The sequence below is a fragment of the Miscanthus floridulus genome, chromosome 12 (genome assembly GCF_019320115.1).
Source record: "Miscanthus floridulus cultivar M001 chromosome 12, ASM1932011v1, whole genome shotgun sequence".
In the NCBI taxonomy this organism is placed as follows: Eukaryota; Viridiplantae; Streptophyta; class Magnoliopsida; order Poales; family Poaceae; genus Miscanthus; species Miscanthus floridulus.
Window position 1 is genome coordinate 65226408 of NC_089591.1, and position 16548 is coordinate 65242955.

A 16548-nucleotide genomic window follows, 5' to 3' on the forward strand; every position below is an offset into this window, starting at 1 on the left:
GTTCGGAACAATTAACATTTGACGGTTATTAACTCCTTTTTTGGTACCCCAGTGATAAGTCCCCGACACCGATGTAAGCCAAAACCTAAGGCCCTAGATCACAAGTTTAGAATCATCTCTCCGTAACCCACACGGCATAGATATTTCACGGTGTATGGATGCGGGGACTCTCTGTCACATCGGACGTTCGGATGCTAATTAAGAGGACTAAACATGAGCTAATTATAAAACTAATTGTACAAATAAAGATTTTTTGAGATAAATTTATTAAGCCTAATTAATCCATCAGTAGCACATGTTTATTATAACACCACATTGTTAAATCATAGACTAATTAGGTTTAATAAATTCATCTCGTAAATTAGTCTCCATCTGCACAATTAGTTTTGTAATTAGTTTATGTTTAATGTTCTAAATTAGTGTCTAAATATCCGATGTGACAGGGAGTACAAATTAGAGCAGGAACAAACACCCCCTTCAAAAGCGCGTCGACCAACGGATAGGCCCCACAAAATGTAACCCAAAAGTCAAAATAACTGAAAAACTTATGATGTTTTTTGGAAACTCTCAAAAGGTATACTAATCTATAATACTACTATTAGTAGAAGCTTAAAAGATATATATACCGCTCCATCCGTCCATAAAAGAACATAATTCTCGCTTTCCGGTGAGTCATTAAGTTAGAACTTTAACTAAAATTATGTAAAGAAATACGAACGTTCATAATACAAAATTAATATCATTAGATTAATTATAGAATATATTTATAATAAATTTACTTAGAAACATAAATATTAATATTATTTATTATAAACTTAATCAAATTTAAGCTACTTTCATCGATATGGATCTCATACTTATATTTTTTTTTCTTATAATACTAGAAATTACGTGCTCCACTTGTCCAGAAAAAGCGATTGGCATTAAGCTTCGGCGCCGCCCAGTTCTCCCACGCTCCCGGGGCCGCCAAAATTCCCCTCCCCGATTCTCTCGTGCTCCCTCTCGACCAGTCGACCGCCACCGCCGCCTCCTCACGTCCCGCCTCCGCCGGCCTGTCCCCGGCTCCCCGCCTCCTCCTCGCTTCTCGCCTCCGCTGGCTTGCCCCGGCCGCCCCCAAAACCCTAGACCCCAGCAAAGTCCGCAGGCGTAGCAGCAGGCTGTGGCCGCTGCCTCGCCCCGATGCACCGCGGCTTCGAGGAGATCTCCGACGACGAGTGGTCTAATCGCACCTTCGAGCCTTCGCGCGTCCTCAAGCGCCCCAACCAGCGGCCCTCGCAGCCTCCGCCGCCGATCGATTCATTCGCCTACAACCCCAAGGCTTGCTCCGCCGCCGGCACCGGCACCGCAACTGTCGTCCTCTCGGACGACGACAGCGACTTCGACCTAGGCGCGGACGGGGGTTCCCGCCGCGCCGCGAACAGCCAGCGCGTCCTCAAGCGCCCGCATAACGGCCCCCCTTCGCGGCCTTCTCCGCCAGTTAAATCGCTCCGCCGCAATCCCCAACCCTCCAATGCCGCTGCCGCCTTTGGGGTCTCCGACAGCGAGGACGATGACTTCGTCCTCACAGACGATGACTTCGATCGTCCTACGTCGCCTCTGAGGACGTCAAGCCTTCGCCGCAAAGGGAAGAGCCAACGCCCCCTCAAGGGTCCTCAGCTCAAGCCCCATTCGCGGGCTCCTCCGCCAGTTAACTCTTTCAGCCATAATCCCAAACGGTCCAAATTCGCCGCTGATGTGGGGCTTTCCAACAGCGAGGACGACGAATTCGACCTCACAGAAACGTCAAGCCTCCACCGCAGCGCAAAGAGACAACACGGCCAGAAGCGTTCACAGCACAAGCCCCATTTGCAGGATCCTCAGTCCTTTGGCTCGTCTCGCCGCAATCCGAAACCTTCCAAGGCTGCTGCCACCACAGGGCTATCTGACAGTGATGATGATGACTTCGACACCACGGACAATGAGTTTGACCTTCCAGCTTCGCCCTCGAGGACATCGCGCCCACGCCGCACTACCAGTCGCCGGTTGACGAGTTTTGCCATTGACATCTCTGAGGAAGACGAAGAAGACCTTGCTGATGATGACTTTGACTACCAAGACCCAAGGCCTCACCAGCAACGTCCCTCTGGCCGCCACTTTGTGATCGGGGACGATGATGACAGTGATGTGCCTGTAGCTGTGGAGGATGATGATGGGGTGAATTGGTCGGAGCTGGAGAAGGAGGACGAAGATGAGGGCTACAATGGGGAGAGAAGTGTAAACGTGGAGGAGCCCGAGGGAGATGTGGTGGGAATGGCATTGCGCAAGTGTTCACGCATCTCGTCAGATCTGCGCAAGGAGCTTTTTGGTTCATCAGCGCGGGATTGTGAAAGCTACGCCGAGATAGACGCTTCCACTTGCCGTATTGTTACTCAGGTAAATTGTATGCTACTCTGGTACATGTTATTTAAGTTTTTTCTTTTGAGACGAAAATTAAGGGTTTTGGATAACAAATGTTTTGAACCAATGGGATTTGTGAATGCTGGAGCAGGAAGACGTAAATGCTGCATGCACAAGTGAGAAGTCAGGGTTTGAGCCTGTGCTGAAGCCGTATCAACTTGTGGGCGTCAATTTCCTTCTCCTATTGCATCGGAAAAGCATTGGCGGAGGTGAAGTTTTTTATGCATTGAGCAGCTGAACTTGAGCACTCTCAATTGCTCACAACATTTTTGTCAATGGTGTAGCCTGTGATCATTGTCAGAGAGCATCCTGTTGTTTCTGCATCTGTTGCCTTCTGCAATAAGCAGTCCTGCATTTGCTAGTTCCTTTTCTACACTGATGTAGATTATGTGAGTAGCAATCACATTGGTGAAAATCATTTTGATTGAAAAACATTTTAATAGTACCTTCTGGTTCTTTTAGCAACATCATTTTTTTTTATATCAGGGAAACTATTAGGGGAAGCTCCTACTGTTGTATCATGCATGTTATGTCGAATTGATGCTAGGGTGCATACTGCATACATAGATGTGTAACTAGTGATCAACTTGGACATTATCTTCTAAATGCCTCTCCTTAGGTGTCACCTATCATGGAGTTCCATAGGGCATAGGAATGCCCTCCCCTCCCCCCCCCCCCCCCCCCCCCCCACACACACACACACACACACACACACACATTTTTGTTCAGTTCAGTCAGTTTATAAGATTACTGTCAAACCTTAGTTTTTTTTCTCTATTATTTATTCATTTTAAGCAAAGTGGTATGCCACTCGTTATTGTGTGCTACATGTTGGAGTACCATATCCTAACAATCATACTTACTATTGATTTGCTATGTTTTATCATTTACACAGTGCACAAAAACTAGATTATTCATAATTCATTTAAATATATCTCTCCTCTTTGTTTTAACAGCAATTTTGGCTGATGAAATGGGTCTTGGGAAGACAGTGCAGGTAAGCAACCATGGTAGTAGCCTAACATGAATCCTAAATGATTGTTGTATTATTCCAACTGCATGTTAGTCGCTGAATTCTCACTCTTGGTAGTAGGAGAATTCTTACTCTCATCGAGAGAGGATGACACTAGGAGTTGGGGCAATTTTCTTGTCTATTTCTCACACAAGCTCACACAAATGCCATGCCAACCCAAGGGGTTGGGGTTACATATTTATAGGCTGCTAGCCAGCCAAGCATATGCCAAGATGCTAGTCTAAGATGCTAGTCTAAGATGCTAATATGCTGTCCTAGCTAAGATGCTGTCCTCTAGTCTAAGATGCTGTCCTAAAAACAGAAAAACAGCCACAAGGACCATGACCATGTGAGCATCATAGCCCCACAAAGACCAGCCACACATGAGACTTATCCATCATTCTCCCCCTAAGTCTTGTGCGTCGTCTTGTGGGAGAGTTGAACCATCCCGGTCCTGGAGCAGAGCTCAAGGAACTTGATCCTCCCAAGGGGCTTGGTGAGCAGGTCCGCAAGCTGGTCCTTGGTGTTGATGTAGCTCGCCTTGATGCTCCCTTCCTCCAAACAGCCTCGGATGAAGTGGTACCTCACCCGGATGTGCTTGCTGCGTTCGTGGAACACGGGGTTCTTTGCCAGGGCCAGAGCGGACTTGCTGTCCACCCTGAGCTCCACCGCTCTGGTGTCTCTGCCGAGGAGATCACCAAGCAGTCGAGCGAGCCAGAGCGCCTGAGTCGAAGCGGTGGAGGCCGCTATGTACTCGGCCTCGCAGCTGGACAGGGCCACCACCTGCTGCTTGACCGACTGCCAGCTAACGAGGCACTTGCCGAGGAAGAAGAGGATCCCGCTCGTGCTCTTGCTGGTGTCGATGTCGCCGGCGTGGTCGCTGTCGCTGTACCCGACGAAGTGTGCCGCCCCAGGGCACCTCGGGTAGTAGAGGCCGTGGTCGAGAGTCCCCGCAACGTAGCGGATGATCCTCTTCACAGCCTGCTGGTGCTCCGTCGTCGGTCGCTGCATGAACCGACTAACGTAGCCGACGGAGAATGCCAAGTCCGGCCGTGTGTGGGCGAGGTAGCGAAGGCTCCCCACAAGACGCCGGTACTGCGTAGCGTCCACCTCCTCCGTCGTGCTGTCGCGGCTCAGCTTCAGCCTCTCCTCCATCGGAGTGAGAGCTGGGTTGCAGTCGGTGAGCCCAGCTAGCTCAACAACGCGCTTGGCGTAGGCGGTCTGTCGAAGCGTGATCCCAGAGTCATCCTGGTGTACCTCGATTCCCAGGTAGAAGGAGAGAGGCCCCAGGTCACTCATCTGGAAGGTGGCCTTCATCTCTTCCTTGAATGCCGCCACCTCCGCATCTTTGGTGCCGGTGATCACCAAGTCGTCGACGTAGACACCCACCAGCAGGGCATTACCTCCATTGCCCCGTCGGTAGATGGCCGCCTCGTGCGGGCTTTGCTCGAAGCCCATCCCCTTTAGCGTGGAATCCAGCTTGGCATTCCACGCCCTCGGTGCCTGCCGCAAGCCATAGAGGGCCTTGCGCAGGCGGAGCACCTTGCCCTCCTTGCCGGGGATCGCAAATCCCGGCGGCTGGTGCACGTAGACCTCCTCCTTCAAGTCGCCGTTAAGGAACGCCGACTTGACGTCCATGTGATGAACACGCCAGCCCTCCTGGGCAGCTAGCGCAAGGAGGAGTCGCACGGACTCCATCCGTGCCACGGGAGCAAAGGCGTCGTCGAAGTCGACCCCCTCCTGCTGCACGAAACCTCGTGCCACCAAGCGAGCCTTGTGCTTGACGATGGCACCGGCTTCATCCCTCTTCAGCTTGTACACCCACTTAAGGGTGATCGCGCGATGACCACGAGGAAGGTCAGCAAGCTCCCAGGTGCGGTTCTTCTCAACCGCATCCATCTCCAACTGCATCGCGGCGCGCCATGCCGCGTGTCTCTCGGCCTCTGCGAACGACCGAGGCTCGCCGTCGTCACACGCAAGGTGCAACTGCGCCTCCAGGTCCTCCAGGTCGTGAGGCACCAGTCCCGGCACCGGCTGGTCGCCGAGAAGGTTCTCCACCGTACGGTACCGCAACGGCTCACCGTCGTGGTACGCGTCGACGCGCTCCTCGTCGTGAGAGAGCGGAGTAGCGAGCTCAACCGGGCCGTACTCGACACGAGCTGGTGGTGGAGTAGACGTGCCCGGAGTGGTGCCTGTCGGTGCTGGAGTGCGTGGCGTTGCCGGCTGTGGTGGAGCCGGCGAAGAGCTCATCGTAGCCGAGGTCCTGGCTAGAGAGCGTGGTGCTGTCGGAGTAGCAGGTGCCGGGGTCGGTGGAGGCTCGGAGACTGGGGTAGACGTGCTTGCCGAAGAGGAGCTGCCTACTCCCCCAGTTCCCTCGAAGTGGACGTACTCGACAGTGAAGTCATCGTACGTTGGAGCTGAGCCGTCGTCCACTGCCTTGTCCCACGCCCATCCTCGCCCTTCGTCGAACACAACGTCGCGCGCCGTGCGCACACGCTGTGTCTTCGGGTCGAGGATGCGGTAGGCCTTCGAGCCCTCCGCGTAACCGATGAACACTCCCGGAGTGCTCCTGTCGTCGAGCTTGCTGATGTGGCCAAGCTCCTTGGCGAATGCGAGGCAGCCGAAGACCCGCAAGTGGGAGACCGCCGGCTTGCGCCCATGCCAAGCCTCGTACGGCGTCCTGCCGTCGAGCGCCTTGGTAGGCGAGCGGTTGAGGATGTAGACGGCCGTCACCACCGCCTCTCCCCAGAAGATAGCCGGCATCCCCCTCTGCTTGAGGAGGGCCCGAGCCATCCCCACAACCGTCTGGTTGCGCCGCTCGACGACGCCGTTCTGCTGCGGGCTGTACGGCGCGGAGTAGTGGCGCTGAATGCCCTCGTCAGCGCAGTACGACGCGAATTCAGCCGCCGTGAATTCGCCGCCGTTGTCGGTGCGCAGCACGCGCAGCTTGCGGCCGCACTCCGCCTCCGCAGCAGCCTGTGCGCGTCTGATGGCGTCCGCAGCCTCTCCCTTGCTGCCGAGGACCATCACCCACATGTAGCGGGAGAGGTCGTCGACGAGCAGCAGGAAGTAGCGTCGTCCTCCCGGTGTGGCCGGTGTCACCGGGCCACACAAGTCCCCGTGCACGAGCTCGAGCCTCTCCTTGACTCGAAAGCTCGCCCGCTGGGGAAAGGGGAGTCGCCTCTGCTTCGTCAACACGCAGACGTCGCAGAGCTGCTCCACATGGTCGAGGCACGGCAGGCCTCGCACCATCTCCGTGGCACTGAGCCGCTTCAGGGCCTCAAAGTGAAGGTGCCCGAAACGCTCGTGCCACTGCCACGCCTCGTCGTCCCGACGAGCAGCGAGACAGAGGGGTTGTGCCACCTGCACGTTAAGGACGTAGAGTCGATTTGCGCTTCTGGATACCTTGGCAAGAAGGCGACGACGACGATCCCAAATCCTCATGACTCCGTCCTCAACCACCACGCGCGAACCGTTCTCATCCAGCTGTCCCAAGCTGATGATGGAGTTCCTCAACGCGGGGATGTAGTAGACTCCGGTGAGCAGCCTGTGCTCACCAGACACGGCGGTGAAGATGATGGAGCCGACGCCCTTGATCTCCACGCCGGAGGCATCCCCAAACTTGACGGAGCCTCGGACGCTAGAGTCAAGCTCGGTGAAGAACTCCCGTCGACCGGTCATGTGATGGGTGGCGCCAGTGTCGAGGCACCACCCGTCAGTCTTGTCGTTGCCGGAGCTGTCGCCGAGGAGGGCGTGTGCTTTTGGCTCGTCAAGGTGGAGGAGAGCCGCTGCGGCCGGTGCCGCTGGAGGTAGCTCGATGCTGGCATGTGCCATGAACAGAGCCGGCTCCTCCTCCTCCGCCTGTGCGACGTGGGCCTGGCCGCGTCGTGTCTGTCGACAGTCCTTGGCCCAATGGCCAAGCTGGCCGCAGTTGCGGCAGGCGTCGTCTCGTGCCGGCTTGTGCCTGCCGGCGGCGCCGCCCTGGGCGCCTCCGCGGGCATCACCCTCGGCACGTCCTCGCGCCCCGGCCTGGGCGTCTCTGCGCGCCTTACGTGGCTTGCCACGCTTGCGGCCGCCTGTCGCGGAAGAAGGCTCCCCCTTCCTCCGGTCACCCTGGCTGGCAAGCCACTGCTCCCGAGTGAGAAGGAGCTTCCCGCCAGTGGTGATGGGCCCTGAGAGGGACTGTGGCTCATCACTATCGACGACCTTGAGGCGACCTATCGCCTCCTCGATCGACATCGTGGAGAGATCCAGCAGCGACTCGATCGAGCGAGCCATCTGCTTGTACTTCTCGGGGACGCAGCGGAAGAGCTTTTCGACAGCTCTCTCCTCGCCGTAGGTGTCGTCGCCGAACTGCACCATCTTCTGCAACAGAGTGTTGAGGCGGAGAGCAAAGTCATCAACGTCCTCACCTGTCTTGAAAGCCAGGTTCTCCCACTCCTTGCGAAGTGCCTGCAGTGTGGACTTGCGGGCGCGGTCGCTGCCGATGCGTGCCGCAGCGATGGCGTCCCAAGCCTCCTTGGCAGTCCGCTTGCTGGTAAGCGAGAACTGCATCTCGGGCGGGACTGCAGCGATGAGAGCATCCAGCGCCCGTCGATCTAGGTCGTAGTCGACGTCGCCGTACCGGACTGCCTCCCACATGTGCCGCACCTGGAGCTTTACCCTCATCACCGCAGCCCACTCGACGTAGTTGGTCTTGGTGAGGGTAGGCCACCCACCGCCGGGACCGACGTCCCTGACAACAGCCTGGAGCCCGTGGTAACCACGGTACCGATCCGGGGAGAGAGAGCCACGCTGCCTGTGAAGGCCGCGCTCTCCATCGACCCGTCGGTACCGATCCGGGGAGAGAGAGCCACGCTGCCTGTGAAGGCCGCGCTCTCCATCGACCCGTCCGCCACCGTTGCCGTGCGCGCCTCCTCCAGGAGCGCCGCCAGCGCGTCCGCGCCTGGCTGGGCTGCCACCACGCTCGTGGACGTGCGCGGCTGCCCCAGGAGCGCCACCGCCGTGCGCGCCTCCTCCAGGAGCGCCGCCAGCGCGTCCGCGCCTGTCTGGGCTGCCGCCACGCTCGTGGACGTGCGCGGCTGTCCACTGCGCCGCCCGCGCTCGCGCTGCCTCCCTCTCTAGCAGCTCGAGGTCCGCGTCGGCGGTGTCGTCAGCGGAAATGGAGCTGCCGATGCTGCCGCGCAGAGCCTCGACCTCCGCCGCCGCCGCACGCGCTGCATTCGCCGCCGCCGCTGCTTCCGCCTCCGCTCTGGCTGCTGCCAGCTCCGCCGCTGCTAGCCTCGACGCCCTTGCCGCCGCCGCAGCGGTCTCTGCCGCCGCTCGCTCGCGTTCCTCTGCCGCGGCAAGTTCGGCCTCCTGCCGACGCCGCGTGCTCGAGGCGACCGAGCGCTGAGACTGCCCTACGGACATGACGCGCTACCGGGGGGCTGCTGCGTGGGGAGAGGGCTGCTTCAGACGAGCTGGGAGAGGAGTGAACAGGAGCGGCCGGAGGAGCTGCTGCTGCCAACAGCTGGGGCTGTTGTGGGGCTGGGAGAGAAGATGAGCAAGAGATGCTCAGGCTACAGGATAATACGGCTCTGATACCAGTTGTTAGTCGCTGAATTCTCACTCTTGGTAGTAGGAGAATTCTTACTCTCATCGAGAGAGGATGACACTAGGAGTTGGGGCAATTTTCTTGTCTATTTCTCACACAAGCTCACACAAATGCCATGCCAACCCAAGGGGTTGGGGTTACATATTTATAGGCTGCTAGCCAGCCAAGCATATGCCAAGATGCTAGTCTAAGATGCTAGTCTAAGATGCTAATATGCTGTCCTAGCTAAGATGCTGTCCTCTAGTCTAAGATGCTGTCCTAAAAACAGAAAAACAGCCACAAGGACCATGACCATGTGAGCATCATAGCCCCACAAAGACCAGCCACACATGAGACTTATCCATCACTGCATTCTACAGCGTATTATGTACTCTCTGCATTCCAAATTATAAGACTTCTTGACTTTTCTAGATACATTGCTTTAACTACGCATCTAGATATAGTGTATATTTAAGTGCATAGCAAAATCTATGAATCTAGAAAAGCCAAAACGTCGTATGATTTGGAATAGAGGGAGTATTATCTTTGCTAGTTCATACGTGTTATTCAACTGTATTGTGTTGAAATATAAACTTGGATGATTTATTTGTCTAAATATTTTATCGCTGTGCATAGTTACCGTAAAACATTGTCTGATTAATGTATACACCATCGCTCAGGAAGAAGATTAGAACACACCATTTGTTGGATGCTGCATAATAGAGCACCAATTCATTTTTCTTAGCGTTTGAAATTTTTTCTTTTGTTCCTGCAGGCTGTCACTTATCTTACTCTATTATGGCATCTATATAACGACCCAGGACCACATCTGATAGTTTGCCCAGCTTCCGTGTTGGAGAATTGGGACAGAGAACTCAGGAAGTGGTGCCCTTCGTTTTCTATCATCATGTTTCATGGAGCTGCAAGGACTACCTACTCAAAGGAATTAAGCTCCTTAGGCAAGGCTGGCTGTCCAGCTCCATTTAATGTCCTCCTTGTTGGCTACTCACTTTTTGAAAGACGGAGGTTTGGAGTGACTCCTTTTGCATGACACAGCAGAATGTCATATTCAGAACATTGAAAATTTATTTATTGTTTAAAACATTTATGTAGTGCTCAGCAAAAGGATGATCGTAGGGCCCTCAAAAGATGGCAATGGAGCTGTGTTTTGATGGATGAAGCGCATGTTCTGAAAGATAAGGGTAGCTTCCGATGGAGAAACCTGATGGCTGTTGCGCAACATGCTCGCCAAAGGCTAATGCTGACAGGAACTCCTCTCCAAAATGATTTGCATGTAAGTCTTTTTGACAAGTGTTTGGTTGATGGCAGTCCATTCAACATAAATCCTGTACAGAACTTTCTGGAAACAAACATGTATAATATATGGCTAGGGAGAATTCAGAAAAATGTGCACAGTTAAACTTCACAAAGTAATAAAGTGTGCACCAACAGCCATTCAACAAGAGATTTCTAACTACTAGCACTGAGTAGCACCTTTTGAGCTATTTCAAGATCGTGTAATAAACAAAATAGTGCTCGAAAGCTATACTCCTCTAATACTGATTGTATGTTGCTTTGAACTTGTGGACTTTATGTAAATACAAGATATTCTACAACATTAATGTAGAATTCTACCATTTCTTCTTTCTATCTTATTTATTGAACAAATGCCCAGTGTCAATGTATGAGTTTACATCTTTACATCTGTCATCCAAATGACCTATCAACCAGTGGAGTATCCAGGATTTTGCACTAGGGTATTCTGAGAACATTTTTTTGCCGTCCAAGACAGCAAGAAAAAGCTAAGGCCTAAGAATACTAACCAGAGGAGGATGTGAACTTTCACCTCTTACACTCGGACAGGAATGGGCCCAAGTGGCTGAGACGAAGGGCGGAAGTTTCAACTGACGGACTTGCTTGCCTCTGTGCCTGCTTTCTGCGCTGTTGGGTGCTGCCCGCCAGATTCTGCTGCCACTTGCGCGTGCGCTAGGGCTGTGGAACTTGGGTGCAATAGGGGGAACACCAGGCGGCCACTCGGGGAGTTGGCGATGACCGATGATTGTGATAGGAAGGACGTGTTCCCTTTTCCCTGAAGGCCTGAATACTTGTACCATTGTGGGCTGGTTGATACTTCCGTTTGTGCCTTTTGGACCGGTTGAACAGGACAGTATAGTATACATAATATATATTCGTCTTTTTACAGAAAAACATTGACATTCCAAGGAATACCCCTTCTGCTGCCCTGCTATCAACCCTCTACCTCTGAAAATATTAAGAGGAACCACTACAGTGCCAGAATAAGTGAAGGGCATTATGACAATGTCCACTTACACTTGAATCTGTGTGCTCAAAGCTATAATGTTTTTTTTTGATATAGTAGATATCACTTGAAGTCCTTATTTGCATCTTGCTCATATGTGCTGTGTTTCATGTTTTTCTTTTATAACATCGACGTGTGCTATCTATCGACATGGCACATGTAATGCCAGTTAAAATTTAAAAAACAAATATGTAATACAATTTTTGTTGCTATTTGAGATTTCCACAATCACTGTTTTTATAGGCACTATTAATGCTTAAAATTCTATTTCATCTTGAAGTATCATGTACCTAAAACTTCTTTTTATGTAGTTGTTCTTGGATTTAATATGGTATGCAGGAGTTATGGTCATTATTGGAATTCATGATGCCTGATATATTTGCCATCGGAGATGTTGATCTGAAGAAGCTGCTGAATGCAGAAGACCGCGAACTAATTTCACGCATAAAGTCCATTTTAGGGCCATTTATTCTTAGACGATTGAAGTCAGATGTAATGCAGCAGCTTGTTCCTAAAATACAACATGTGCGTGACTCTTTTTACACATCAGCTATTAGTTGTGCCTCTTTATTTTTTCAGCCTAAATTCATCTCGTTTGCAGGTTAAGTTTGTCGTCTTGGGCACAGAGCAGTCTAAAGCTTACAAAAATGCCATAGATGAGTACCGCGCTGCTTGCGAGGCTCGTAGTTCCAAGTTTTCAGACGACATTTCCAATAATATTGCTGGATTGATTCCAAAGCGTCAAATATCGAACTATTTTACACAGTTTCGCAAGGTGAGCATATCTTATGATGCAAAATTTGAGGAATATGTTTATGGTTATTTTCAAATGTTCTTTCATTGCTCCACAGATTGCGAATCACCCTTTGCTTATAAGGCGTATTTATAGTGACAAAGATGTTGATCGAATTGCACAGTTGCTGTACCCTAAAGGTGCATTTGGCTTCGAATGTTCCTTGGAGAGAGCAATCCAAGAGCTAAAGAACTACAATGATTTTGATATCCACCAAGTATTGTTCTTTCTTGACTTCTATACTTCTACCTTATAAGCTGCTGCATTGTCTGTTGTCTTTGTGACTGAATTAACTATATTAGGTCTTGCCATTTGCTTTGTCTCGTCACTCAACCATTGTCCTGTGTTTTATTATTTGGTTCTGGTGCAAAATAATTCAATGTAGGACCGAGTAGTATGTACATGTTGTATTAATGGTTTGCATTGGGCAAAGAATGGTTTTGATTATGAGAAATACACTATTGTCTGAAAGTTAGGGTGTATTTGGTAGAGCTCCCCCTGCCCCCCTGAACTTGGTTCTGTGGCTGAAAGTGATTCTGATGGAATAATCTCTTTGGAGGAAGTGAATCAGGAGAAACAGTTTTTTTTTCAGCTCCTAACATTTTAGTTTATTTCAGGGAATCACTCCTAAGGCACCACTCTGGTGATGTGGGCAGAGTCTTGTTTTTATTCTTTAATTTGCAGCTCTGCCAAATATGCCAGTCTTGTTTTTAACTCTCTATAGATCGTGTATTTATTTATTCTTTAACTTGCAGCTATTATTGTCATATGGTGATGTGGGCACAAAGGGTGCTCTAACAGATGAGCATGTTTTTGCATCAGCAAAATGTCAGGTATATTTCTTTCTCCAACATCTGTTTTGATATGCACTACTTTTTTATTTATAAGAAAAAGTGGAAATGTTGAGTTTTTTGCAATATATTCTCAACAGAGTCATCCATATTTGACACACTAAGCTAAGCTATTTTTTAAACTAGTCATACTTTTCGTCTTATATAGTCTCTGCTCTGTGTTCAGGCTTTAGGGGAGCTTTTACCTTCTCTAGCAAATGATGGTCACAGAGTACTCATATTTAGTCAGTGGACCACAATGCTTGATATCCTTGAATGGGCACTGGAAGTAATAGGAGTTACATATAGACGCCTTGATGGAGGGTATGTTCTTTACTTAGATTTTTTAATCGAATTTAACTCTGTTTATTAGCTATTTTGTTTTTCTTCCAGGACCGCTGTAACAGAAAGGCAGACTATAGTGGACACGTTCAACAACGATCTTTCTATATTTGCGTGTTTACTTTCTACAAGAGCTGGAGGCCAGGGGCTGAACCTTGTAGGAGCTGACACAGTCATTATACATGATATGGATTTTAACCCCCAGATGGATCGGCAAGCCGAGGACCGTTGCCATCGCATTGGACAACAGAAACCTGTCACTATCTATAGGTGCTACTCTAGTGACTACTCTAGTTGATTTGGATTCACTATCTGTTTCTTCTGTTTTTTTGTTCATTGATATCATGCACATATCCATATTGTTATTAATTTTTCCACCAAGACATGTTTATATTTTTTTAATAGTGACTAAAGATTATGAAAAGTACTTCCTTTATTATTATACTTTCTTAAAATCTTCTGATGTTTTCCTGCAATATGGCCCTGTATATAGAAATTCTGTAAAGTTACAATGAGGTCTAGTTTTATTAAAAAGCCTTTGTTCTTTTTTGTCCTGTTCAATTTTGTGGTGTGCCTGTGCAAAATTTTATAGTTAGATGTATGTACTGAAAGATAATTGCATAGTTTCCCTAGTTTTGCTGCATTTGATGAGCTGTTTGCAACTCTTTCTAACGAAGCAGGATCCTATTTTGTTGAATAACCCCAGGCAAACACATATCGACATTTTCTGTTGAGTTTACTCAAAGCTCATTTGTGCCAAATAATTATCTCTTTTACAGTTTACTATGTGCCATTTAATTTTCATTTGATTTTGAAAATAGGAAATGCCCTTATAATCCAAAACAATCATAATGTCTCATGAAGAAAATGAAAGGTACACATTATAATCACAATTATGAAAGGCAATACAGTGAGCTTAGTTGTTACATACCAAGCTCCACAAGAAATTGTTATGGAATGTTACTGAATTTTATGTGTCTATCCAGGCTAGTGACAAAGGAGTCAGTTGATGAAAAAATCTATGAGATTGCAAGGCGGAAGCTAGTACTAGACGCCGCAATTCTTCATTCTGGAGCAGAGTTGGACAATAGTACCGATGTACCAGAGAAGACAATGGGAGAGATTTTGGCATCTCTTCTCCTGGTCTGAAGTTCTAATCCTGGAGTTTATTGAAGGTATTCAATTCTACCTGTGGGATATCTTTAACAATGGGTTTTTGGCCTTCATTTAAGCTGGCCATTCACCCTGGTTAATGTCTTGAGGTCCTAAGATGTGCATCCATGATTCCTTTTTGCTCCGGAGACCTCCCATCGTTTGGTCTGCCTTATCCATCTTTTGTTCTATGAATGCTCTGCTATAAACTTCTGGATTTCCAAAGTGTTTCTGGTTCTACATAATGACAGTGTTTAAGGTTACTGTAGGTTGTAATGGAGTCTGATTTTCTTTTTCTCCGATATAGGAAGGACTGAAATCTGAAGTAATACATCTGTACCAAAGTTTCAACATGTTTTAAATGAAACGCAGAATAGTTCCAAGTTGCACATTTGCTTTAGTCTACCAATTTTTTTATCTGCACTAGTGCGTACCTACACTTAACATTGTCAGGATACAAGTTCCATCTTGTTTTAGAGTGCAGTTTGACCACATGTACATGTATCTTCACACCCTGCTAACCGTCAGTTTTCTTTGACACCCGCTTTATCAGAGAACTATAGGGGAAACATTATATGTGTTAAATTTAAATTCATAAGAGTCAATTGGTGTGCATGTTATGGACCATATTTGACAGAAAGATTTCTGTTGTGCCCTGAAGAAATTTTGAAAACCACAGAAAGGTGTGCCTTTTTGTTTGCGGTTGGGTGGTGATTCCTCACTTCACGGCATATTGTTCTGCTCAAAGCTGCTCTGCTTGTTGTATCTTATCCTTTTTTTTTTCTCGAACACACATGAGAGCTGTGTATCATTGCATTAAAATATGAGAGTCACAACACACCCAAACACCCCTAAAAAACAGATTACATTCACGCCCACTAAAGTTTAGAAGGTAAAAAACGACCCAAACTAGAGATCCTAGCTAGCTGAGCTAGTGGCTGTGATAAAGTACAGCCCCTTGGCTCCTGCTACACTCTCCTCACCAGCAAGAGTGAGGGCTGTGGAGATCCTTGGTGTATCTTATCCTGGCTTTCTTTATCTTCCCAGTTAACACTTTAAATTAGAGATGCAATTTTTTTTTGGTCTTTGGGTCAACACGAAACTCATCAAAATGAACCAATCCAGATGTCAAAGAAAGAAAAGGGCAAAAATGGTCTAGATTGACCTATTACCTGCATCTATACTTGCAGTTCATGGCTGAGGCTTTGGTACCCACTTACATCCCAACCTGCAATTCATAGCTCTGCTGAGTGATTTGATGAATTTGCATTAACTTTTCTTGACCTTAAATGAAGAAATAACCCAGTGCGATGTTTTTGGTTATAATAGGAGCATCGTGCTTGCATTTTACTTCCAAACTGCAATTGTACAATGCTTTCTTCCTGATTTCCAATGCCCATGCTGAAATGTGATCTTAGAATTTGTTACTGCAACACCCTGATCCTGATAATTCTCACCAGTTCTATTTTTGTTCTTGACCTTAAAAAAGGGATGCCTTGTGCTTTACAAAAATCCTTTTCACTTTTAATCCAAATTGTGATCATATATTCATATGCCATATGCAAAGAAATGCATTTTATGCTGGTAAAGACGTTGAACCTTTTTTCCACTGAATCTTGTCTGAGGATCTGCTTTGCTTACTAGAAGTATTCGCCCTTAGTCCCAAAATAAATCAACTTCTATAATCACCCTAAGTCAAAATATGTTGAGTTTGACCAACTTTGTAGTGAAGAAGAAACATTTATTACACCAAATAAGTAGATTATATGGCAATATATTTCATGGTGTACCTACTGATACTAATTTGATGTTGTAAATATTGGTGCTCTTTTCTATAAATTTAGTCAAACCTGGAATAATTTGATTTAGGGCAATTCTAGAAGTTAATTTATTTTGAGATGAGTAATTTCTTCTGTCACATGTCTTGATTTGGCTGGGACCACAGGCTATATGTTATGCTTATTGGGCCTAAGTTTTTGTCTTGAAATTTTTGAATTTTCTTATCCGTTGGAGTATGATTGCTTATGTTGGTATTTGTATCAAGTTGAAAACACCTGTGAGTGGCAGAAAATAAATGTATTCAGTGGC

General features: G+C 48.5%; 1 protein-coding gene across 4 annotated transcripts; it reads left to right on the plus strand.

The window, feature by feature from the left end:
* Nucleotides 1-917: 917 nt before the first annotated feature.
* LOC136497019 (protein CHROMATIN REMODELING 19-like) lies at nucleotides 918-14813 on the plus strand. Of its 4 annotated transcripts, none has more exons than XM_066492802.1 (13): nucleotides 918-2412; nucleotides 2528-2645; nucleotides 3393-3433; nucleotides 9799-10049; nucleotides 10137-10317; nucleotides 11683-11868; nucleotides 11945-12118; nucleotides 12195-12353; nucleotides 12892-12969; nucleotides 13154-13290; nucleotides 13360-13578; nucleotides 14130-14182; nucleotides 14295-14431. In XM_066492802.1, the coding sequence occupies exons 1-12, from the start codon at nucleotides 1180-1182 to the stop codon at nucleotides 14158-14160; spliced, it is 2808 nt and encodes a 935-aa protein (XP_066348899.1). In that variant the 5' UTR covers nucleotides 918-1179; the 3' UTR covers nucleotides 14161-14182; nucleotides 14295-14431. The 4 variants fall into 4 exon arrangements, with proteins under 4 accessions (XP_066348899.1, XP_066348901.1, XP_066348898.1 ...); XM_066492804.1 differs by lacking the exon at nucleotides 14295-14431 and adding an exon at nucleotides 13989-14037 and having other exon boundaries at nucleotides 14130-14163; XM_066492801.1 differs by lacking the exon at nucleotides 14130-14182 and having other exon boundaries at nucleotides 14295-14813.
* The last annotated feature ends 1735 nt before the right edge of the window (nucleotides 14814-16548 follow it).